Source organism: Microtus oregoni, unplaced genomic scaffold, assembly GCF_018167655.1.
Source record: "Microtus oregoni isolate MIOR12 unplaced genomic scaffold, Mior012 000030F_ref0000283, whole genome shotgun sequence".
NCBI lineage: Eukaryota > Metazoa > Chordata > Mammalia > Rodentia > Cricetidae > Microtus > Microtus oregoni.
In genome coordinates, this window is record NW_024543089.1 from 14,015,223 (window position 1) to 14,042,334 (window position 27,112).

General features: G+C 36.2%; 1 protein-coding gene across 1 annotated transcript in view; it reads left to right on the forward strand.

Moving 5' to 3' along the window:
- Nucleotides 1-27,112, forward strand: part of Lipi (lipase I) — a 30,702-nt gene continuing 3,590 nt past the window's right edge. The window contains exons 1-8 of the mRNA XM_041678538.1: nucleotides 1-375; nucleotides 2,265-2,373; nucleotides 4,190-4,291; nucleotides 10,347-10,436; nucleotides 11,398-11,565; nucleotides 14,049-14,156; nucleotides 15,671-15,782; nucleotides 20,883-21,059. Of these exons, the coding sequence (XP_041534472.1) occupies nucleotides 31-375; nucleotides 2,265-2,373; nucleotides 4,190-4,291; nucleotides 10,347-10,436; nucleotides 11,398-11,565; nucleotides 14,049-14,156; nucleotides 15,671-15,782; nucleotides 20,883-21,059 (1,211 nt within the window). The 5' untranslated portion in view covers nucleotides 1-30. The remainder of the gene's footprint in view (nucleotides 376-2,264; nucleotides 2,374-4,189; nucleotides 4,292-10,346; nucleotides 10,437-11,397; nucleotides 11,566-14,048; nucleotides 14,157-15,670; nucleotides 15,783-20,882; nucleotides 21,060-27,112) is intronic.

Consider the following 27,112-nt stretch of genomic DNA (forward strand, 5'->3'; position numbering starts at 1 on the left):
AAATGTCTTGAATTCTCAAAATTAAATGCAATGTATTCCCTAAAAGATTTGTTTATCACTAATCTAAAGATAAGTCTGATGATGTATACAAGGTACAATTCAACCTGTGCAGAACCGTTGTTTGGATCTAATAACTCACTTAATGCCCGTTTCGACTTGTCAAAAAAAACGGTCTGGATTATTCATGGATTCAGACCACTGGGATCCGCCCCAGTTTGGCTTCCCATGTTTACTGAGGCAGTTTTGAAACAGGAAGATGTGAATCTCATTGTTGTAGACTGGAACCATGGTGCTGCAACTTTCCTTTACAGAAGAGCTGTTAAAAACACCAGGAAGGTGGCTGAGAGTTTGAGTGTGTCCATTCAAAATCTTTTGGTAAGTATTAAAATTTTAAAATATACATGCTACACAATATATGGGTTGCTTTGTGACATCACAAAATTAAAACTTTTTCCATAAACATTTGAGACTTTATATTAGACATAGTGATTTTGTAGCCATATTTTGTCTACTCTAAATAATTTTATATTTTAATTTTACATTTTTAATATAAAAACCATTTTATTTTAAACAATTAAAAATTTAAGACTCTTTTAAACCTTATCTATCCTGAATTCAGTATAAATTAGTGATCCTATATGGGGAGTAGACATTACTGTAATCTCATTACATTTTTTAGTCATCATTGCTAAGAGCATTATTATTTTGAATTTCCAATTTTAAAAATATTGTGACCCAAGAGAAAAGTGGATAAAATAATTGACAAGAAGATTGACAGTGTATAAACCTGAATAATTGACTTTTTCCTGAATTATAACTGTCTCTCACTGATAAACAGGAACTTCATAATGTAGAAAGTGCAAGTTAGGAAGAGAATTTAAGGAAAAGTCATGGTATTTTGCTTACAGAGGATTTATAGGAACTGGGAGGAAAGTAGCCATAGTTTTGTGGTTTGGAGAAATACCCCTTCAGCTTTGCGGACATTGCTTTGAGGAATTTGAAGAACAAAATTGCTTTGTGCTGGACAAGTCCCCCTCTAGCTCTCCAAGAGTAGTGAAAGTTCAACATCATTTTATGAGCCTTCAGACATCACTGTATAGTGTGGACCACCACCAACTCCTATTAGCTCCCTGGGAGTCTGCTGGAAGATACACACACTCAGTGAACTCACAAAGCTAACTACCTGAGGCAGACAGATAGATGTTCACACATTGACTTTAGATTGTTTTTCTGTAATCCTGGAACCCACCTTAAATCCAAGCACTTCATTTTAGCATTTCAAAAGTAAGAGTGGCTTTTATACTTTTACCAGTTCTATTAGGGGTCATTGATATACTCTGAAGGAAAAACAGAAGAATACTAGCATATGTTTTGTAATCAAACTGATTCAGGCTCGTATCTTTCCATTTGAGACACTATAAAGAAATACAGTAAACTGGCTCTGCAAACATACCTGCAGACTAAGAGACCTAAGAGCAAGGGATTGGTGGATTCTGGGCTGGTAAGGCTCAGTTCCTGGTTCATAGTTGGTGTCTTTTCACAGTGTTTTTACGCTGTGGGAGACTCAAATAAGCTTCTTTGGATGTCCCTTATCAGGATATTAGCCTCATTCTTGAGTGTTCAAACTTTATAGTATCATTTTTTTCTAGTCTCTGCTGCATACACATAACATTAAAGGTTAGGATTTTAGCATATTAATTTTCAGAGGCATAGAAATCCAAACATCACTGACTTAAAATACATCTTCATATGTAGCTTTGTACGTCTTTGACTTCTGAACCTCTTTCCTTAGTAAATGGATGTTCATGAATGTTGTTTAGTTAGTGTTTGATAGGTGACAGGCAGAGTTTTAAGTAACAGAATAGTAATGAATAACTCGAATGGCAAACAGGAATATTAAATAAAAACTTATAAAACACATGTTGAGGTACTTACCACAGAATAAACATTTGGTCATGCCTATTATTACCATTTGATCATTAAAAGCCTTGATAATTAAGTATTAAATATCTCACTATACATTATGGATAATTAAAACTTAAATTCACAGGTGAATTTGAATGATGTTCCTGGAAACAAAAAGAGAGAAATAAGACATTTCAGGATGCAAGCTGAACAAAGTTTTCATCTTTTCAAAGTTGTTAACTCCTTACTTATATCCCAGAAATGTGTGAAGTCAGAATGAATTTCAGAGTGTCAGTATATTAGGAATTATTTGTGATTTGCCAAAATTAAAATCATTGCATTGTATTTTTCAATTGCAGAACCATGGAGCATCTCTTGACAATTTTCATCTCGTAGGTATGAGCTTAGGGGCTCATATTAGTGGTTTTGTAGGAAAACTATTTCATGGTCAACTTGGAAGAATCACAGGTAAAACTATCTTTTTTCTTTTTGTAAAATTATCATTTAAGCACATTTTCCTCCTAGAGTTTATTCTGTTTAAAACCTGAAGACACTGCTGTTGACGAAGGCTGCTTGTTCGTTCCTGGCCACCCAGACCTGAAATAATTACAAAGAAACTATATTAATTAAAACACTACTTGGCCTATTAACTTAGGCTTCTTACAAACTAACTCTTGCATCTTCAATTAACCCATTACTGGTAAGGTTCTGGGGCATCTCTCTTATTCGGCAGCTACACGGCATCTCCTCAACTATGCCTACTCTCTCTCTCTACATCTTTGTTAAGATTTTTTGACTGGCTTTAATCTTTTAAGTCATTGACTGAAAGCAGCTTCTTTATTAACCAATGGCAATGAAACATATTCACAGCACACAGAAGGGAATCCCATTCCATATATGCTACAAAATATATTCAAATATTACTTTTTATTGGATTGTTAATTCTTCCTTAGTGATTAAGGTAAACATGAAAATCAAGCATTATGTTTTTATAGCTTTATCTAAATGTCAAAAGCTACATGGGAAAAATTGATCCATCAAAAAATCATTTATTTATTAGCTAAAAATATTAGTTATATAGTTCACTTTTATACATGCTGTTGGATTTTAATTCTTTTAAACATTCACTGGAGTACTAGACAAATCAGCAGTTGCTATTCAAATTTGAAACATTCTCATGTTCACTCAGATTCACACAGTAAATTTAACTGTTGTTAAAGGCAACAATGACATGATGCTTACAGAGATTTCCATCATTTGTCTACATCAGGTTTATTAAGCAATTATCCATATGCATATCACTGAAATGTTATAATACCAATTATTAATGAAGGATAACATTGTCTTAATAAAATTTCATAAAAGTTAGGAGAGGTAGAATTGCTCATATTGATGCATATGCTTACTTGCCTATTCTTCTGCCACCACACTATTGCAAAAGTCTGAAAGACCAAAAAATATAGGCTTCTTACATAAGAAAAATGTAGAGAAACAGAGGGTGGGGCATTATGTCAATTGGGCTAAATAAAATAGGACAATAGAAAAGTGTGAAGTGAACAATAGTTAAAATAATATTAATTTGTATATTAATGTGGGTAAAAGAACAACTTAAGAGAGTAAGTTTTTTTTTCCCTTCTGCTCCATGGGTCTGGGAAACTAGATGTCTCGTCCTTCAGTGGATTTTATTCTATTTTCACCCCTTTGCTATCAGAAAGTCATGATCTGTGAATTTTAGTTTAGAATTAATCCTATAGAATAATATCCATATTTCATGAAATTTATAACATTTTTATTTAAGAATGTATAGGAAACTCTTAGGAGAGATGACTACTAAGAAAATAGGAAATTCGTTCCATTCATTAACCTGAATAGCATTGATATCTAAAATGTATTTTAGACCTATAGGCAGTCACAGGATGAAGCCAGTAAGGCAAATAATTCAAGAGAGGTCCGGATGGTATTCATTAGCTCTTTTCCTCAATTAGGAGGGATATCTGTTACTATTAAATATAAAGTTTCATAAATTACTCTATCTGCTTCTTAGATAAAAATGCTAAAAATAGCTTAACAATATTCTGTTTTTAGACTAACTATAAAGGTTGCCAATAAATATTTAAATAAAGAGGCACTTGTCATTTGTCAAATTTAATATCTTTAGATAGGCTTAGACATGTTTAAACTAAAACTGAAGATATTTGTATTTATAATTGACAATACAGCAAGTATAAAACATAACAAAGTACTAAAACATTATTAGACTGATACTTCCTATTTTGTATTTCAGGTCTTGACCCAGCTGGACCAAATTTTTCTAGAAAACCAGCAGATAGCAGGTTAGATTACACTGATGCAAAGTTTGTGGATGTCATCCATACTGATTCCAACGGTAAAATAATAAGTATTTATTAGTTTTGTGTTTAAAAGCAAAGTGTGGAATATAGATTCCTGATGAAGATGTTGTAAAATAAGGAAGCACTGTTTATAAAATGTTTGGGATTTAATGAGTTTTGGGTTTTGTTGTTGTTTGTTTGTCTGTGTTTTTGCAATGGTTTCTGGTATTGTTTGCCTTGTGTTTATTTATTATTACTATTTTTTTCTTATGTTCTTTTTAAAAACAACCTTTTTTATTTTACATACCAATACCAGTTTCCTCTCCTTCCCTTCCTCTTTCTCTCTCTACCTTTCCCCTCCCCCAAACCCCAGCCCCACTCCTCAGAGAGGCTGAGGCCTCCCAAGGGGGTTTAAAGAGTCTCTCAAATCACTTGGGGCAGGACCGAGACCCTCCCTCTTGTATCTGAGCTGAGCAAGGTATCCCTCCATGGTTTCCATAAAGCCAGTTTATTACTAGGGATAAATACTGGTTGCATGGCTGGTGGTCCCACAAACTGCCCAAGCCTCACAACTGTCATCCACAGTAGAAGGGCCTAGCTAGGTCCTATGCAGGTTTCCCAGCTGTCAGTCCAGAGTTATTGATCTCCCACTAGCAAGGATCAGTTGTTTCTGTGGGATTCCCCATTATGATCTTGACCCTTTTGCTCATATTATATCTCCTCCTTTTTTTTATGACTGGAATCTAGGAGCTTGGTCCAGTGCTTAGCTGTGGATCTCTGCATCTGCTTCTATCAGTTACTAGGTGATGGTTCTATGATGACAATTAAGATAGTCATCTATCTTTTGACTGGGAAAGGCAGTTAAAGTACTACCTCTACTATTGCTTAGATTTTTTGGCTGGGGTCATCCTGTAGATTCTTGGAAATTTCCCTAGTGCCAGGTTTCTTGCTAATCCTGTATCTTCCTCTATCAAGATATCTGTGTTTCCTTGCTCTCCCTCTCTGTCCTTCCCCCAACCTGACCTTCAGGATCCCTCATGCTCTCCTTCCCATTCCCCTTATCCCCTCTTCACTCTCCTTCGACCCTTCACCATTCCTCTTCCAAGCTCACAATTTACTAAGGAGATGTATTCTATTCCCCCTCTACGGGGGTATCCATGTATGTCTCTTTTAGAATTCTCCTTATTTACTGGCTTTTCTGGGGTTGTAGACCATAGACTGGTGTAGGAGGAGGGGCCTCTTGTTGCTTCCTGTCTGCTCAGCCCTGAAATAGTCATACAGAAACTGTTTCAATTAAATAACTGCTTGGCCCATTAGCTCTAGCTTCTTATTGGCTAACTCTTACATATTAATTTAACCCATTTCTATCCATCTGTGCATTGCTATGTGGCTGTGGCTTACTGGCTAAATTTCCGGTAGGGTTACATGGCTTCTGTATGACTCTGTCTACTTTTTACCAGCATTCAATATAGTTTTTCCTGCCTACCTATGTTCTTCCCTGCTATAGGTCCAAAGCAGTTTCTTTATTCATTAATGGTAATCACAGCATACAGAAGGAAGTTCCACATCAGACTGATTATCCTTTGCTTTGTGTCTAATATCCACTTATGAGTGACTACATACCATGTTTGTCTTTCTGGGTCTGAGTTACCTCACTCAAGATATTTTTTTTTTTAGTTCCATCTATTTGCCTTCAAATTTTAAGATGTCATTGTGTTTTTACCACTAAGTAAAACTCCATTGTCTAAATATACCACATAGTCTTTATAAATTCTTTGGTTGAAGTGCATTGAGGTTCTGGCTATTATGAGTAATGCTACTATGAACACAGTTGAGCAATTGTCCTTGTGGTATGACTATGAATCCTTTGGGTTGGAAATATGGCTCAGCCATTAAAGGGTAGGCTCACAATCAAAAATTATGTGTTTAGGTTTTAAGAATTGTCATGTCATTGTATAAATTGAAATTTCATTTTAAAATAATCATCTTCATTTTATTGGCAGTCACTGACTTGATAATATTTCTTGCCCTGGTCTGATGTGGGATTACCCTCTATATGCTGCGACTACAATTGCTTAATGAATAAACCTGCTTTGGTCCTATAGCAGGGCAAAATAGAGCTAGGAGGAAAAACTAAGCAAATTGGTGGTCCAACATGTGCTGACTACATCCATGTAAAACCTGAAAAAAACTTGGAAAGAAATTCTAGACACAAAAGAACAGAATTAAGAATGATTTCTTGGTAGCCATCATTTTTTTTTTCCTGCTGGGCTTTGTTTGCAGGCAGAGAGTAGGGTCTCTGCGAATTCTTTAAGAGAGGTCTTCCTGACTCAGCGGTAGCAACAAACACTGTGTGACTCTTTTAAGAAGGCTTCATGGTTCCTGCTAGTTACTGGAACAGCTCTGGCTCTTTCAGGAGGCCAAGCGCTTGAGTGGGGTTTGGGGCTCAGGTGCTTGTATGCTAGCTCCAGGTTAGGAGGAAAGGAACCTAGAGCTTGCATGCTACTCAGTACCCTGGCCTGGGCTCGGGTCTTCTAGGAGTGCACAGGGAGGAGAGCATGGAGGATTCCCATGGCCATTCATAGAGTCATTCCCAGGCTGAGAAGTGCACTGCATGGCGGATTTAGCTTATACAGAGATTAAAAGGGTTTATATGTGTAACACCCGATTTTGTGTTACACCCTCAGTACAGTTCGAATGATAGTCTGGCAAGGGCCTGGAGATTGAAAGAACACACAGAGAGACTGGGGTCATTCGAAAGGAGATCAGCCAACTGCAGTTTATTCAGCACTGGGGGAGTCCTAATCTACCTAACTGCAGCACAAGGATCCCTGCCCAGGCAGGTGGGAAATTACCATATTAACAATGGAGTAAATGCCCTGCAGCTAACCACCAGGTGGGGCAGGAAGAACACAGAAACACATAGGAAGCTTAGTTAGCTGATCATAAACTGTACCCGCGAATGCACCCTAGGAATAAGGTGAAAGACCCTCAGAGAGGACCTTTCCTCTCTGATGAAGACCCCAGAACCAGGACACTCTGAGACCAGGCCACAGGATGCAATTAGCAAGAGGTTTATTGAGTAAACACAGGTACCTGTGGGCGGCAAAGTCTTTCGGAGGACTTGCGCCCCTGCCAACTGGAGAGCGGGCTTTTTATAGGGAAGAGCAAAAAGCAAGTTTACAGAAGCAAAAGCGTGGTTATCGGAATGAGGCGGGGGGCATGACAGTTCCTATCTCATAGATATCCTGTTTTGCAGTCAACCTGCTTTGTTGATATCCTATCTTATTGACATCCTGCCCTGCAGTCTTCCTATCTCTATCTCCTGCTCTCTAAAGCACATGGGATGTTCTTATGAGAGCAGGCTGGCTGCTGATCCGGAGAATTTTTTTTTAAAGCAAACAGGACATTCCCCTGGGAGCATGCTAGCTGCGGGTTTTGAGGAGGGGGTCTGTAGGGTCTTTCAAAAGGAGACCAGGGCCCTACATATATGCTGCACAGTGCTACCCAGAGTTGAGGTGGTGAGCATGGTTCACACCCAGCAGTCCCAGAGTGGGCGGTAAGGTTCCTCTGCCTTACTGAAAGCCTGAGAGAGGCAGAGCCAGCATTCAGGGTCTCTGTGACTAAGATGCTTACCATTTTAAAGTGTTCTTGGTCAAAATGATTATAGATACACAATAAAGACAGATTCAGACAGAAATAAATAGGTCATAGTGTGTTTAAAAATGTATATAGACTTGGGGGAGAGAAGAAGAGTATAATTATAAAAAGAAGTAAATAATTTCAAAAAATAAAACAAAGACTTTAGGAGACAGAGTACAGACAGTCATAGATTAAAGGAGTAAAGAAAAATAAGCCATGTAAAGATGGAATATACACAGATAGTCTGGATTATGTATATTGTTGTGCTTTCTTTGAAATTTTTGACTGGGAATGAGCTGCTAAGCTAAACATACATACATACATACATACATACATACATACATATATTAAAGGTATCTTGACTTCAAAATTTGGGTCTAAAGATATGTTGCTTTGGAAAAGACGTTCTGATTTTGTTTCCACAGAGGATGAGAACCTGTGGATTCCTTCCAGACTAATGTGGTTCAATGAAACAAGACCCCCTGAAAGGTCCGCGTAAACCTGCAAAATTACTTTGCCCAACAAAAAACAGGAAACAGTTTGAAGAGAACTACACCCAAATTCCCTAAATGCTTGTTGATAAACATTTGTTTACATTTATAAGGGGGATATGCTATAGAGATGAATACTTTTTATTGATATGGATCTTGGTCTATTGATAAATTTAAGGTCAACTTTGTTATATGTATATTTCTGCTCTTGATTAAAGTATTGTGTTTGTGCAATTCATTTAAAAAAGTAATTTATAGTTAAAAATACAGATTAATAGATAGTCATTTATAATAGTCAAACTTGTAGTCATGTTAGTTAGGTATTTATATATACAGAGATATATTTCAGATGGGTAAATATTCTCCAAATCTTTCAAAGATGTGCAGAATATGGCATTTAAAATGTTTTAAGAGCTTAGGGCTTTTCATGACAGTGAGACACGTCTGCTCCTGGCAGTACCAGTCTACTTCAAGAGGAAACTGGGAATTGAAGAATCTCCTTATAGACTTTGCTAGTCATTTTGGCAAGAAATTGCTATTGCCTGGACTGCTTAAATGTATGCTGTATGAACTGGATATGCAGAACCCACAGAAAAGTTACTGCTGAACATTCCATAAGATAGGATGGTCCTTCAGTGTACCTACTTCACAGAGGAAACTCCCAGGCATTCTGCATGAATGAAAGCAACTGATGGACTTTGCCATTAGAAGACAGAACAGATCTTCAAATTTCCTGCTTCATGGAAAAGTCTGCTGGATACTATGGGCCTGTAGGCTAAAGATGGATGCCTCAATGTTACAGAAGAACTTTGGGTAACTGAACAGGCAGTGAGGTATCTCTATCAATTCTAGAGTTTTGGAAGTTGCTTACAATGCACTTCTGTGGTCTTTGATGAAGTTGAGGAATAGATAGTTATAGTTTTCCTTAGGTAAGATAAAGGATAAAGTAGATATAAATATTTGAACTCTATTTTTTTTCTTGAAACCTGTTTTGTTGTATGTAATCTTGCTATGTTAAAGTTAAAAATTTCTTTTTATTTAGACACAAAAGGGGAGGGGATGTGGGATTCCAATCTATATGCTTTGAATATCATTGGTTAATGAATAAAGTTGCTTTAGTCCTATAGCAGGGCAGAATAGAGGTAGGTGGGAAAACTAAGTTGAATGCTGGGAGAAAATATATGGAGTCAAACAGACACTATGTAGTTGTTCCGGGAGACAGACATGCCAGAACCTTGCTGGTAAACCATGAGTCTTGGGGTAAAATATAAAATAATAGAAATAAGTTAATTTAAGATGTAAGTGCTACCTAGAAACAATCTTAAGGTATTGGCCAAGAAGTATTACAAATAATATAGTTTCTGTGTGATTATTTGGTGTCTGGGCTGCTGGGAACAAATGAATAGTCTCAGCCAACATAATCAATGCTGCTATTTATGTTTCTATTCATTTTCCTCTTGTGATGTATACCAACTGGAGCTGAGCACAACTTTAAAACCACAGAGAAGGACTGTTTTTCTATAAGGAGAGAATAATTTCTCTATTGATTTTAATTGTCTTTATAACGCTGTTGGTAACACTGGTAAGAAAATATTGGATAAATTCATTAGAAAAATTATTGAAAATGCCCTGAGCCTTTTTTGATTGAATGGATGAGTTTATTAAGTTGAAAGAAAGAGAGCAGGGGGGAGGGAGGCAGAGTTAGGTTACATAGCAGGTTCTAGGGTAGATTGGGATATTGCTTATATCCATATCTCAAAAAAAAAAAAGAAGAAAGAGGAGAATTAGGAGGGGAAGTAGGAAGGAAGGGGAAGGGAGGAGGAGAGAGGCAGAAGATAGATTTGCTGGAAGTAGAAGAAACTAATAAAGTTAAAACTTGCATTTGTCAATGATACAAATTTCTGAACAGATTTTGTTATATACAACTGCTCAAACAACATTTTATGCTTTTTAATTTTATGGGTGCTTTTCCCCCTAGGTTTAGGCATTGTAGAGCCATTGGGACATATAGATTTTTACCCAAACGGAGGAAAACAACAGCCAGGTTGTCCTACAAACCTTTTTTCAGGTACATTAAAAGTATTTTTGTTCTTTTGTCTTTTATTGAAAATAGACTTTTTTCAGATGATATATTCTGAGTACAGATATACATGATTCAAAATGATATGACAAAATAGCTTAACATTTTGCTATCATAATCTGTGGGTAATATTTTCATATCATATTTTTCGCTAATGACATAGAATAGTTATTGACAAGATATAAATTAAATTTATACAATTTAATACACATAGGTTACTAACATATACTACATTTAGTAATGGATGAGGACTCTTTTTGTGTGGTTTTAACAATTTTAGTTCATCATTTTAAGCACAAACAGGAATTTAAATTCATCTAAAAAACATATATAGCTAAATATCTTAGAATTTGAGTTTGATCCCACAATCTAGCACTTATGATGAACATATTACCACATATACACGGATTTTTCAACCGTGACCACTTGGTTGTACCATACATTCGTAATGAATGGCCTCTGACTGTGGAATCTAGCTCACTTTGGCACCATGGCAGGTTAACACATGGTCAAATGCCACCATGGCTGGAAAAGTTCAAACTAATGGAAACATGTATGAAAGATTGGAAGAGGGAAGTGAGATCAGCGAGTTGTAACATCACTTGTTTTCAGAGACATGTTTTACAATAGATCAAATATTTAGGGGTATAGCGTTAGAAAGGAAAGACACTATAATAGTAATAGTATAATTGTAGCCATGCACTTGTGTAGCCTGTTAAATTTAAACAGCCATTCTTTACATTTATTACGTTATGCAAATGTCTTGTTTATTTCATGAGAAAATCATGCCCAATTTAAGATTTTAATTGGTTGATATGTAACTATTTTGTGGTCAATGCTTTGCATGTAAAAGAAACACAGAATTTAATATAACTTAATGGTCAGTATTTCTCTAATTCTCTTGAACTTGATTTTTATAGCTGTTTTGCTTGTTCTTCTCACCCTTAAGGAGTTAATTACATAAAATGTGACCATCAGAGAGCAGTTTACTTGTTCCTTGCATCTTTTGAATCAAACTGCAGTTTTGTCTCATTTCCTTGTCCCTCCTACGAAGATTACAAGAATGGTTTATGTGTTGACTGTGGGAACCTTCCCAAAGACTCCTGTCCTAGGCTTGGTAAGGGAACTAATATTTACTAAAATTCCTTTTGAACATGAGTAACATCACTGGGCTAGTATTTTAGACTGGAGGCTAACTTGTGATTCATAAAATCTGCTAATATATTATGGTTTGGTGGAAATTATCAATGGGGATAGCAGTAGATTTAGATTATATATTTCCTACCATTTTTCCTAAGGAATTTGTCAACCCCTCTTCCTAGGCATACAGGCAGAAATTTCTATATTCCACATTCTTTTTCTTTTAATAGGAAATCTTAGGCCCAAGTGAAGAGATGTGCATCATAGCTAGCTTTACATTTGGTCTCAGCAGGTAGTCAAAAATTGCATGTGATTCATGCTTTCCATATCAGTAAGACATAGCAAGGATATTTACACTGGCATCTTTTGAAAATGAAAGTCAGCCAATGGAAAATACAGAAAAACAATAGATTCCACAAGAAGATAGGATTAAGTAGGAGGAGGTAAAGAGGATTAGGGTATGCCAATATACGATATAATATATATCAAATATATTTATAGTTATTATACATATAAATAAAATGTGAATGAATAAACAAGTAAATAATGTGTTCAAGTAAAAATAAAAAAAAATAGAGCTTTAAAGAATTTCAGACACTGTTCAGTATTTTCCAAAGAAAATATTAGGTCTCAGCATGGTGTAAAATATCAATATATGGTTAGTATTATGGAAGGGTTTTCCTGAAATGTTTGCATGGTCAAAGCATCTCTAGGCATGGGACTGAAATGAACCCAGTGCATCAAGCTTTATTCAACCTTACTGAATGCGCATGGAGCATCGCTATATGAAGCATGATCCATCCAGGATTTGTCAAATCCCCATTTCCATACATTTCTTCTGTCCACAAGACCTACAAGTAAAAAATTTTGTGTAATTCTCCCAATTAGGGAAATTTACTTATACTTCTAAATGGGATTGCTTTTCTGGTGGCATCATTTTTCCATCTGTGAGTCACGGCAAGTATATAGATTGCTTAAGAGCACAAGGTTGAACTGAAGTTAAAAATTCTGAAATTTAAGTTTTCTCTGTGTTATATGAACATTCAAAAGTTTTGAGGTAGATATAAAGAGGCATTTGGCATTATTTAATATGTTACTAATTTAGTATTCAGTATGCACAAATATAAGAAATACATTCTAAACATAGGATTTATTTTTTTTTAATTTTTATTTATTTATTTATTGAAAAAATTTCCGCCTCCTCCCCGCCTCCCATCTCCCTTCACCTCCTCCCACTCCTCTCTCCCTCCCCCCACTCCTCTCCCCTTCTCCCCACTCCTCTTCCCCTCTCCACACTCCATTCCCCCTCCCTCTGGAGTCTGAAGAGCAGTCTGGATTCCCTACCCTGTGGGAAGTCCAAGGTCCTCCCTCCTCCATCCAGGCCCAAGAAGGTGAGCATCCAAACAGGCTAGGCTCCCAAAAAGCCAGTTCATGCAGTAGGATAGAAACCCATTGCCATTGCCCTTGGCTTCTCATCAGCCCTCATTATCCGCTATGTTCAGAGAGTCCTGTTTTATCCCCTGCTTTTTCAGTCCCAGTACAGCTGGATTTGGTGAGCTTCCAATAGATCAGCATCACTGTCACAGTGGGTAGGTGCAACCCTCGCGGTCCTGACTTTCTTGCTCATGTTCTCCCTCCTTCTGCTCCTCATTGGGACCTTGGGAGCTCAGTCCAGTGCTCCCGTTTGGGTCTCTGTCTCTATCTCCATCCATCGCCAGATGAAGGTTCTATGGTGATATGCAAGATATATCAGTATGGCTATAGGATAAGGTCATTTCAGGTTCCCTCTCCTCAGTTGCCCAAAATACTAGCTGGGGACATCTCCCTGGACACCTGCGAGCCCCTCTAGAGTCAAGTCTCTTGCCAACCCTAAGATGGCTCCCTTAATTAGGATATATACTTCCCTGCTCCCATATCCACCCTTCCTTTATCCCGCAAAAACTGGGAACTTGGGGGTGGGGTGGGATGGGGGTAAGGGGAAATGGGGTGAGAAAAGTGAGAAGGGGAGAAAACATAGAATTTATATATGTATTTATATTATTTTTATGCTTATGTATTATGGCATAATGCAATATTGTAGCTGTAGGATAATTTTAGGTCTTCATTCATGGAACTAAACTGCATGTTAAAATTTTATGCAACTCACTTATTCTGGTGAATTTGCTAAAAAGAGTTATGCAAAAACTTCTGAATATATAATTGTATAAAAATGATACAAGTGTATCTCAGTCATACTAATTTATGTCAGGATCTGATAGAACTTTCAGAGAATGTAGTGATTTTTGTGAATCTTGAATGTGAGCTACTTTAAAAAATATTTTAAAGCATCTTACATATTTCCAACATACTTTTTAATCTATACTTGATGCTGTCCATTGACATTTAAGAACTTTAGTGATTTGGAGAATTTGTGTGCTACTTGATGGAATTCAATTTCTGTGCCTATTTCTTAAATCTTAGGTAACCAAGCTAAACCTTGGTGGAGAGAAGGTTTGAAGGAAAAAAAGGAAGGATGGCCTTTCAGGACCATTGCATTTTTGGATACTAGCAGCAAAAATCCATTCTGTGGTAAGTGGTTAGAATTTACATAAATGAACCATTATGCTGAAGCATATGTTATTTAGGGATAACTGAAACCTTCTTTATAATTAATCTTTAAGGACGAATTTGTCTTGCTTTCTAAACCTGTAAATTGAAGGGTCAAGTTACTTACTTTCAAGCCCACCAGTTAGAGAAGTGTAATAAGGCATGCAATGTCAATCATGGCGGAAAAGATAGAAAGACAATGCAGTCAATATTCCCAAGCAATTTTAGAATCAACCCAGGCTAGCTCCATTTAGTTTCAAGCCCTAGTTGGTCATGATTTCTGCACTCATATCTGCATCCTTTTGATGTTCTTCGCCTTCTATCTTACTTCTCCAGCTGCTTTCTTCATCTTTTCTTCTCCAACTATTTCTTGCATCGAAATTTTATTTATAGTTCATAATTTCAGTTTCCTCCACATATATGTTAACTTCTCCATCTCTCACTCTTCATTATTAATATCTTTATTTCTAAAATAAAACCTACTGATGACTTTTCAGTAGTAATTTCGGCCAATTATTTTGAAAGATTTAGTTTAGCATTGTTTGTGGTTTTCTGTGTATGTTTGTGTGTTCACATGCGTGTGTGTGTTTGTGTGTGTGTATCCACACTCATGAATGCAGATGCTCATAGAGACCAAAGGCATTTAATCTCCCTGGAGCTAGAATTACAGGCATCGGTGAATCACTTGACATGTCTGCTGGGATTCCAACTCCAGTTTTCTGCCAGAGCTGTATGACTCCTAATCACTGAACAAAATCTCTCTAGTTCACTGTGAGCCCTTTTATTTTGGAATAGCACTTCCCTGCATGTATCTACTTGAGGTATAACAGCTCAGTAGGCAATGAGATGATGATTAAAGTTGGCAAGCAAATTTAGTTGTATTTATTAATGATGTCACTAAGAGACTTACAATATTTAAATATGTCCTTGAAAAAAATGTTGTCTTATGTTATTTTTCTATTTGATTTTATGTTTGCAGGGAAGTCATAATGTAGTGTCAATTTAACCAAATTATCACTGTACTCAAGACTGATGATTGACTGGCAGGTTTTTATTCTTCAAAATATGACTTTTTAAATGTTTTCTATAATGATGTGACTCATAGTATGTTTACCACAGTTCAGAGCAGATCCCACTCCCAAGAATAGTTGGGCAAAATAATCTCTAGTCAATAGGGAGAAAAAAATTAGAAAACTCAAAGTTTGGTGTTGCAGAAGGTAGGGTAGGTGTGGTGGATGTGGGAAAAGCTAGGGGTGAGGAAAAATGTGGTCAGAATAATGTGTCTGAAATTCTCGAAGAATTAGGAACAATATTTTGGAAATAACCCAACAAGAAGTAGAATGCATTTTCCATTGATAAAATTATTCTCTCTGAAATTTTTGTTTGCATAAAATATGGGACTATCATGTGTGCTTGCGTGCATTTCCTGCATTTGTGACAAAACAAAATAAAGTTGTAATATAATAGGAATAATATTCTGCATTTTTATTTTGTAGCCTATTATTTTTCTCTCAGTATAGTTTCTTATAACAAAACTGTGAAGGATGGCTCAATTTCATTTAGTGTATTAAGCCAGCATGACCAATTTTCATATCCGAGGCTTTATGAGTAAGTACCACTTTTTACTTACTTCTTTGAGAAATTAAGTGTTTGCTTATTTACAGATCTACACATGGTTCAGTAGATAATGCAGAATTAATTTTCTAAATGCACAGGCTTACATATCATGTTTACCTATCATGTTCTAGTATTTCATTCTATGGGAAGACAGTGAATATGTAACAGGCAGCTTGTGTTTCACAGCTCATGGTCACAAATGTTAGAGGAACAGGAGGAGCCATTTTTGTTACATATTTGACCCTCAATTCCAATACTCATCCTCATGATCTTGCTTGCTTATTTCCTCCAGATTTTATGAAATATGATTTTCACAGTGTTGTAAAACTACAGTGACATCTAGAGCAGCACAAATTTAACATTTATAAAACTCCACACTACAAAGCTTCCAAATATATGTTGAAGTATCTTTTTCCTCAATTCCAAATGAATTTTTACATGTATATGACTGTATGTACATGTTTCTAATGTTACTTAAACGTCAAGTTCATTTTTAGCTCAAGTTTTCTGAATATCTTTTTAATCTTAGATAAATTCTTAAATTTTTTTCTCTTAAGCCAAAGAATGATATAAAGGATTTTTTGTTATTGTTGTTTTGTTTAAAATTACTGCTTCCAATGTACTGGTTCAACTATCTAGAAAGAGAAACTGCTTTCATGTTGCTGATTAACTGAATAATAAACTCTATTTAGCTATTAATATGGCATAAGTTGGCTTCAATCTTTCCTGTTATTGGTGACTTTTGGGTTTTCAGGAGTCACAGTTGTTATCCCCAAAATTTACTGTCATTGCAGCTTAAGTAACAATAACATGAACTGGCCAATAAACTAAATGTAATGTGTGGTGAGTCTTGGATCTGGACATATAGTAACATACAGATTTATTCAGTTGTCATCTATGAGAGAGGAAAACCTCCCTGACTGGAAGCAAGTTTAGTTATCAAACAATGGTAACAGCCTCCTTAATGTTACAATGATATTAACATTTAATTAAAAATCTGCAATGACATAAAAAATATAGTACATAGCCAAATCAAATAGTAGATGTGATATTGAACACAGAAAAATTTCAAATCTTGGAATTTATGAAGAAGATCAAAAGAAAAAAGTACAAGTTGACAAAAAACTGAAAAACTTCATAATGAAGTAAAGCTAAGAGTTTCCGTCATGGCTGCTATGATCATTCTCAGAAATGAAATACTGTGTCAACAACAGGAAAGTAAAAATTGAAATAAATATTTTAATATTTCATTACATAACTATAACTTTTAAATTAATAAGAGTCATTGCAGACGACATGGAAATGATAGTGTAAAAGTAATTTTTCTTCCCATTTTCACCTCTTTTCAGTCACTCAAAATAATATAGAACATATATAAGAATTTTATTCTAAATTCTTTATTTTATCAAGGTCCATGTTTCATTAAGAGAACATTTTGCCCAAGCTTGGACATTGATTATATATTGTATGTTATAATATCAACTGCTGCTTAGTAAATAGTTCATTAATACAGATCTCTTATATTGTAAAAAGTTTTTGGATATATTACACACACATATATAGCCTACTGTTTATTCTTACCAGAAATATACTGTTTGCTTTTAAATTAATTCACTTATCCAGCACATAACTTATGAGTAAACATATCCAGGTGTTATAGGGACATCTGCACACTTAAACAGAAATCGTGTTATTGTTCAGAAGAAAGTCACAAAAGACTGGTGAAGGCTAATGCATAACTGAATCTGTGTGGTGAGCTGCATGATAGATTAGCACTTAATGTGCTGTCAGAAGGCAGAAAAGGAGTAAACACATTTGAAAGTAATACAATCCCATAAGCAAACTGGGAAAAGTTGCTTTTGGAAGGCTCAGAGAAGACAGAGTGACTAAAGTCATAAATAGCACGTAGACCAACCTCCTAATACAGTTGCTCCGATTTTTTCCAGTAGGTAAGGAAATTTGTTCTGATTTACTTTGCAAACAGTGAAACACTGTGAAATAGTGATGGATTTTGCTCATAATGGATTCAGTCCACAAAAGGATAACATTATGAGGACATGCATATTTATGACAACATGTCAGCCTAAGCTTGGCTATTGTTTTTCTATTAGAGCTATTTGTCATATAAACTTTTCTTTGAACACTAGAAGAATCAAAGAATCTTGAAAGACCATGCATTTCCCATTCAAGAACTGAAATGGGAATATTTGCTCTTTATGCAAAATGCCCAAGATTATAGAGAAAACACTTAAAATCACCTTTGACTATTGCACATATGAATGCTGAACTTCTGTTTGCATTACACTTCCTCTACCTCTTCTTCCCCCTCCTGATCCTTCTTCCTGTCCCTTTCCTCCTCCACTTCCTCCCCTCCCCATCCTACTCACCTGTTCTCTATGGGATCTGTAAACACTCTATGTTTTGGTTCATTATTTTATTAGTAAATTGGACTTCACTGGAAATGTACTGGCTCCTGATTTTTGTACAGATTGCTGTGGTGTGGTTATTTTTTTAAAGTCACTTAAAAGTGTACTTGGTTATTATAGTATGATTTGAATTGTAAGGTTTTATAAATTTAGGATTTTATTTATTTATTTTTAGTATATTGATTGTGCATATTTGTGTGTATGGTGGGAGGGGGGTACAAATGCTACAGCTTGCATATGGAGGTCGGTGGATATATCATGGGTTTTCAGTCTCTGCTTCCATCATGTGGGTTCCAGGAATGAAACTCAGACTGTTAGGTGTGGTAGGCTTTGCCCACTAAGCAATATCACTCACACTCATGGTAGGTAGATGTTCAGATTATGGCAGTCCATCAGATGAATGATAGCGATATTAAAGGAAATTTTAGAGTCTTCAGAAATGGCTATTGTTTGTGAGTGATAGACAGAAGAAACTAGATGGGTTCAGTGGCATTAAAACAAAGACCAAGAGAGAACCTATAGGTTCTAAGGATCCCAAATTTATGTGTGACAATTTATCTAAATTGGAAAATTGAGAAAGGCAAAGTAGTATAGAATAACTTCAAAGTTTGAACTGTAGATCCTCAAAAATATTCAAAATGCCATTCCATACCAAACCATTATATGTGAAGTAGAGGGTTTTCTATGGGATGTATCTAATTTAATCATTCAATAAATATTTGGATAGAGTACACTGGCAAGGAAGCATGTGGAACAGTGGCTATTATACACACACACACACACACACACACACACACACACACACAGAGAGAGAGAGAGAGAGAGAGAGAGAGAGCGACTTTAAATTAAAGCATATATAAAGCATATATTGTAGTATATATATATATACACACACTAGTATATATACACAGTAGTATCTATGTATATACTAGTGCAGCAGATAGATTTTAAATTAAAAGTTAAACCAAATTATGATAGTTATCATTCCTTCAGAAAGTCTTTAAGGATTGTTTACACTGAAATAGTCTGAAGACAGTGGGGAGGGTAAGAATTTAGAGACTGAGGGTGATAGAGAGAAGGGAAGAAGGAAAGTAAAAAGGAGAGGGGAAAAGAGAAGAGAAGAGAAGAGAAGAGAAGAGAAGAGAAGAGAAGAGAAGAGAAGAAAAGAGGAGAGGAGAGGAGAGGAGAGAAGAGAAGAGAAGAGGAGGGGAGGGGAGGGCAGGGGAGGGGGGAGGGAGGATGGGAGGGGAGGGGAGGGGAGGGGAGGATAGGAGAGGGGAAAAGAGAAGAGAAGAGAAGAGAAGAGAAGAGAAGAGAAGAGAAGAAGAGAGGAGAGGAGAGGAGAGAAGAGAAGAGGAGGGGAGGGGAGGGGAGGGGAGGGGAGGGGGGGAGGGAGGATGGGAGGGGAGGGGAGGGGAGGGTAGGAGAGGAGAGAAGAGAAGAGAAGAGAGAAAAGCCCTTGATACTAAGAAAATAAGAGTTCAGGCAGTTGGAAACCCTAGGGACAATGTGAATTTGTAGGGGACATTGCTATCTGAGTTTATTGCAGGAAATCTGAAGAATCTGGATATGCTCTTTGAAATACATAAGCGATACCAAATGAAGTTATTTTCTGGGGGAAAGTGGGTAACCCTGCCAGGGTGAGAATAAAGATGAACTTTGAAGTGAATGGTTACATCCTTTGGATAACCTAACTTCTGTGATGAAAAAAAAGGGATAACAGGGCACAGACAGTTCAAGCTTGGTCGGAAATGTTGGGGCTTCCACACCAAAGCTGCCATTTTGTTCTCTGTTCTACATAGGTCCTTGCCTTTGTTCGAGCACATTTTGCTGCACTGTTTTCTTCAGTGAGGATTTCCATGCTCTTTCCTTTGGTCTAATTCCTTCTGTTTTCTTTTCCCCATTTGCTTCTTTCTTCTGACCCAAATCTTGTGGTTTCTCTGGTCCAACTTGCTCAGACCCTTAATTTTAGCTTCTGAGAGATGACGATAGAGAGGGTTCTTGGATTTGGACAAAACTATAATGACAGGAATTATGTTATAGACTCATATTTCTGCCACACAGAGATAAAGAATTGAGGAAAGGAGTAATAAACAGGATTTAAAAGTATGCTTTTACACCACAAATGATTAACTAATAGCTTTGTGATTTCAAGAAAGCAATCTGTATGATTTGAACCTAACTTTTCTTGATATGACCATTTTTATAATATCATTAAAAGGAGGTTACTGGCTAAATAAAGTTCAAGTGTGTGGTTTAAGCCTTGTTACTATCCTTGATACATTGAGAGTGATCATGAAATTATGTTTATAAAATAGTACTTTTCATTTTAAATCTCAGTATTTTATTGATATTTTCTTTAAAGAAAATACTCTAAAATGTGTTGGTGAATAACATTTTTCATTTGAAGTCCTAGTCAACTGAAGGAATTGCAATGGCTGAAGAATGATCTATAAAGTCAAAATACAGGATAAACAATCTTGAAGAAAATATGCTTTTCTACATGTTCATATGGAGATGCATACATCCTCACTGTTATTTTATTCTGTCTTGTCTGACCTCTGCTCTATAAAATTGTCTTGTGTTTCATTAACATTGCACTTATTTTAGAAAAGTATGTTTAAGTTTATTAACAAACTGAGAATATCATTTTTTTCCTGCTTAGGAAGAGCAAACCATTTGATAATCTTAAAGAATTCAAGATCCTTGCTCTGTTCAAAAGAGATATTGTGAACATTTCATGCATTTATATCATATACATGCCGTCCTCAGATTCTTACTGTTCCACATGCCAATACAAATTCCAGAGTCTCATGTTAAAGTCACTTACCAATCCAGAAAGGTAGGAACTCTAAATTTTTATTACAATATTTTGTCTTAATATTAAAACTGCTTTTTATGTTTTGACTAAGAATTTATGTGTGCAAATGTTGGTTAATTTTATTATAAAAGGATCTCAAATGTTTAAAAAAGACATAAAATGTATTTTTTATCTTGAGTGATATTTATGGTCATTCATAATTACATTATCTCAGCAACAAAAAACATATAATAATTTCAAAAGGTATCGGTAAGTTTGAAATTGACACAACATAGTCCTAAAAGATTTATAAATATTTTCCTTTTTGCTTGTTTATTTTCAGCTAAAAAACAGTTTATTTTATGAGAGTTTAAGAGAAAAAGAATAGGACAAGAAAGCTGTAAATCTCAGCAGCTATAGCGAGGATTGAGGCAGAGGAGAGAATAAGGAGAGAGAGAAAGAAACCCCGTTCTTTAAGTTAGGGTGGACAAGGTTTCAGGAGGGATTCTTAACACCATTGAAAAAGTCAGGCACTGTTCTACACAACTACCATTCCACTGTTGGATGAGTGATACAGGTGAATCATGGGACTTGCTGACCAGCTAGGCTAGTCCACTCAATAATCTCCAGGTTCCCTAAGACATCATATCTCAAAGAATTAATGTAGAAAATGATAGGGAAACATCATCTTCAGGCCTCTGTAAAATTATTTGCATTTAAATTAGTTTCTAGCCGGGCGGTGGTGGCGCACACCTTTAACCTCAGGACTCGGGAGGCAGAGGCAGGCAGATCTCTGGGAGTTCGAGGCCAGCCTGGTCTACAAGAGCTAGTTCCGGGACAGGTACCAAAGCAACAAAGAAACCCTGTCTCGAAAAAAAAATTAGTTTTGAACACTCTTCTGTGGATGTAGTTGAGTTTCATATATGTGTGTGTACCATGCACCACACATATGCACATGCTTCCATGTATATCCCCTGCATAAGTACATGCACCACACATGCTTATCCCACCTACATGCCCAGAATAAAAGAAGTGGTTTGTGGATTGATTGTAATCTCTTTAGTTGGTTGTAATGTTTCTACTTTAATCCACTATACACACACACACACACACACACACACACACACACACATGGATCTCAACTCTCTTATATGAAAGTGAAGTACAGAAGATTAGTATTTATAGAAAGTAAGAACAAGAGCAATATATGATTATATGTGTGTATAGTGATATATAATGCCTGTGTAAGTGTGTATGAGTGTGTGTGTGTTGAGGCAAGAGGTCAGCCTTAGGTATCATTCTTCAAGTGTCATTCACATTTTGTTGAAGAAAGGGTCTCTCACTGGCATCACTGTCATAATCACTAGGAATCTCCCTCTCTCCACCTCTTCAGCGCTGAAATTGTAAGAAAGTGCCACCGTACGAGCCTTTTTATGTGAGTGCTAGGGATGCAGTTCCTCATACTTGTGTTACTGACTGACTGAACTGCTTCCCAATCTGAAAACAAGCATTTAGATCAGCTCGACATCCACAGAAGAGTGTTGGAAACTAATTTAAATGCAAATAATTTTACAGGTTTTTAGTATGATAATATACATACATCAAAAGTCAGTAAAATGCTATTATAGAGACAAAAGGCAGTTTCTACCATTCCTGTGACTGAAGTGTATGCAAAAAATATCAAACCAGTTGATATCTAAGCAAGAACATTTACCTTTCAAATACATGGTTGGAGCAGAATGTCATATCTTGAAGGACAAGGTTTTAAGTTTTCAACTACATTTGATTTGGTATTTATTTTTACAATAAAAACATTTTCCATTAACTAATAAATTTATTCATTGTAGACTATTTGGAAAATTTGTTTCATATGTAATGTTTCTGCTAAAATAGAATTATTAATGTTTTCTGCTTTTCCATTTTCTCCTTTCATTTTTATGCCGATATATGCTGCATAAAACTCAGTCATAAGTAAGAAATAGGACAAAGCCATTCATATATGCTCCAGTACATAAAACACACGGGTATGGGATTTTCTTTCCCAAAACACATACTATGGATGGATTATGATTATTTACTAGATTTATAAAATTTGGATGCAATTCTTTTGACTCAGAAAAGTGAAAATCTAAAACACCTCTGGGTATTTAACGATACTCTCAGCATCATCTTCTGGCCGGATGAAAGCATCCTTTCTGTTTAGTTGGCTAGGTAACCACTGTAATCAGCTAGTCACATTCCTCTTTAGATATGTCCACACAGACAACACAAAGTCAGTGAGAATTTGGACTCTTCAGCTATTAGAGAGCTGAGCAACAAAGGATGTGATCCACCTGACTTTACACACCCTTGATGAGTAATTCTATCTCCAAAAGTAGTTATCTCCAGAACCTCCTCCCAGCCACTCCAAGTAAATTAGTTCTTTGTTTTGAGGGACCAAGAGAAATACACAGAAGAGGTGTGACCTTCAATGACTTCCAGAAAATTCCTTGACTGAAACTGATTAAAAAATGTAATATTAAATATTTCTGTTGGTGTGTATTTGCATAGATTGTATTGGGTAGAAAAATAGCACTTAATATCACAAGCAAAAATTTAGAATTCACCATAGTTTATTGGTTCTGTTTTTTTTGATTATCAGTTCAACTCTGACGTCACCTGCTGCTGCTGGCTCATATTTTTCTAGATTATTATATCCACAAGATTGTAGGTCATTGTATGTGTGTAATTTTGCACTTATCTCTTGCCTATATCAGTGAAACTTATGAACGAATAGACTTTCATTGTAAATTTTATAAGAAACAGTCAAAGTGTTTTTCAAAGTAAGTATGTTTTGCATTTTGGCTGGCATTAAATATTGATTGCTCTTCTGGCAAGTGTTCTTTTACCATTGTCTTAGTTTCCTTATATTACTGTGATAAACACCATGACTAAAGCCACTTAAAGAAAAAAAAAACATTTCAGTGGGACTTGCACTTCCAAGGGGATAGGCATCTATCAACTTAATGGCAGAGAGCACAGCAGAAGGTAAGCAACAAGCCTTCCCCAACAAGGCCACACCTCTTAGTCCTGGCCACACCTCCTAGTCCTGGCCAAACCAGCACCAACTGGAGACTAAGAATTCAAGTGCCTGAAACCTCTGGAGGCACTCATTTAAATCACCACAACCAGATTGGTTTTAGGGGCATCTTTTTATCTGCTTTAACTTACTTTCTAGTGTGGTTTCCATAACATTCCTTCTACTGTGCCTACATTGTTCGTGAAGTCCAATATGACCTTTAGAAAATGCCTTATGTTTTCTTCATCCAGAAAGATAATATTTCTCGCCATGTCAGAGGAGCAGCAGGTGGCAGCTTCCTGAGTTCAGTCCACTAGAATACAAGGCTCTGATGGGAGAATCTCAGATAAGCAAGGCCCTGAGGGCTTCGCTTCCATAATAACTCTTGCTACTTCTGTGTCTTTACATGGTGGCCACTGCCATTTTTCTCTGGTATCTGTCATGATGTGTATGGATGTGGAAGTATTCCCACTGTCTTTAATGTAGTATGATTAGCTCATGTAAATATTCAGTTCTACTGGGCATTTTTACCTGTGGGTTATTATGAAGATGATTTGCTCTTAAGCTGTACTGTTTAATTGAAGTAATGATCTAATCAATAGTAGTGATGATTTTGATAATTAAGGGTTTTTAACAAATGTGATAAGGGATTATGATAGTGGTTAGTTTAGTGGGAAAATTAATATAGGTAAAGATAGATTATAGTGTTATCCCTGCCCGTGATAAAGCAGGAACTGCAGAAAATAGAAAACAGGAACAAGAGATTATCAGTTAGGACTTCCAAGTTTGTAGAAAGGAGCTGTGGGTTGAATTCCTGCTGCCCTGCTCCCAGCCGCCTGGCTAGCTTATACCCCGAAATAACAACACACAAACTGTATTTATTTAAACACTGCCTGGTTCATTTCTATTAATGTGTGTAGCACCGAGGTGCGCTTACATGGAAGATTCTAGCCTACGTCCATCCTGGGTTGGAGCTTCATCGCATCTGCCTGGGAGAGCAGTGGCCTGGCATCTGTCTGAGGCGTCTTACCTCACTTCCTCTTTCTCCCAGCATTCTGTTCTGTTTACTCCACCTATCTAATTTTCTGTCCTATCAGGGCCAAGGCAGTTTCTTTATTTAACCAATGACCTTCCTTCATTACAAGTTTTTCTTCAGAAGTCCTATAGACTGTGGCTTAGGTTACTGATTAGGTTACTGATTAAGGAAAACAATTGAGCCCCAGAAGCTAGGCTACCTCAAGTTCTTTTAATCTTGATGTTGGGAGACGTGCTCAGGGGTTTCAGTGTATATCATAGCTAACATAAAGTTTTAAATAATGTCTTAAGGTTAGGTTAAGATGATTTTGTTAATGATTTGAGGTAGAAAATATTAGGAATCAATTTAAAATTTAGAAAGAAACACTTTTAATAGTTGATCAAGGAACACATTGAGGTCAAAGGACCAAAACAATGGCAACCTGGCTATTGCTAGCTGATGTGCCTTTCCTGCAAGGATGGGTTGGTGATCAAAGGTGATGATGAATTCCTTGTATCCATTTCTGCCCTCATATTCCTGATATAAAAATATTTTCATGAATGGGTATGTACCCTGAGGATTTAAAGTAGAGCTTGATGATTGTTTTTTTCTACATAGATGTTTGGATTTGTGATTCTCTTAGAATTTTTGATAAAATTACCTTTTGAGATAAATAATAAGGTGATTGATCCATTCTTTGTATCTGCAAAATGCAGCCTGCTAGTAAAAGAACTGACTGAGAAAAATCCCTTGTTTACTTATGCTTTATTAATTTGTAACAAGTTGCTTGGACATGAATGTTTGTGGGGTTTGGGGAATAAATTGTTTTCACCTGTAATATGTGCAATGTTTAATCATGTAAAACAAATGGGAAACATGTTGTTTTTTTTTACTGATATTCTTTCTAATTATTCACTTAAAAATAGAATGTAACTACATTTTAATTTTTATATTGTTTACAAGATTTTGCTGGGGTCTATAAGCTGTCAAAAAAAAGGAAGTGAGAAGGAAGATATCAGGGAGTAGCATAGAAGGAATTAATCTGGAAAGAGACAGAGGAAGGAAACATTAGGGTGGAAGAACAGAACAAAAGAAGAAGAGAGTAGAACCAGCAACAAAAAGAATAATAAAACGAGCCGGGAGGTGGTGGTGCACGCCTTTAATCCCAGCATTTGGGAGGCAGAGGCAGGTGAATCTCTGTGAGTTCGAAGCCAGCCTGGTCTACAAAAGCTAGTTCCAGAACAGGCTCCCTCCTGCATCTGTTTACAGCCTGTCCAGGGGCTTGAAGGCTCTGCATCTCCTCTTCAGTTTCTCTGACCTGCTGAAAGGTTGCTATTTATTAGGACCCTAGGTGTGATCTTGGCATGTTGGAGATTGTGTGTGCGTTTCCCTTTTTTGCTGGCCCCATAAAGAGCTATCCTTCAGGTAGGTCAAGTCCTTAGTTCACTGGTTCAGTGGATCCCCCTCAATCCCTGAGCTGCTGAGGGCTGGTCCCCACAGAAGAACTTCAGTGTTTTCAAAGGTTGTTTCTTTGTCTGTTGCATTGATTGTCCTGAGAAATCTATTGCTATACCTTCTTTGCATATATAAACAACTTATTTTCTTATGGAACTTATTTTACTTGGATAGTCACTGTTTTTTTTTCTGGGCTCTAACAGTTAGATTACAATATGCCTAGTAATTTTATTCACATTTCTTATATTAATATTTTGAATGATTAATGATAACATTGTAGAGTAATAGCTTTAAAGACTAACAGGCAGAAAACATTTCTTCTATGAAGGAATTTTATAACAGAATTCTTGTCTTTGCGGTCTATTGCTCACAGACCTGCAGATTGATAATTTGCTCTCTTTCTTTTTAAAATAAGATTCTATCTAAAATTTCACCTAGACAAATATATTTTTGTTTCTGTATCACATTTTCCTTTTATATCTTATTTGGGTATACCTATTTCAAAGTTTGTTGTTGTACTAGAACTCACCAATGCTTTCTTAATTTTCCCGATTACACTTTCTCTCT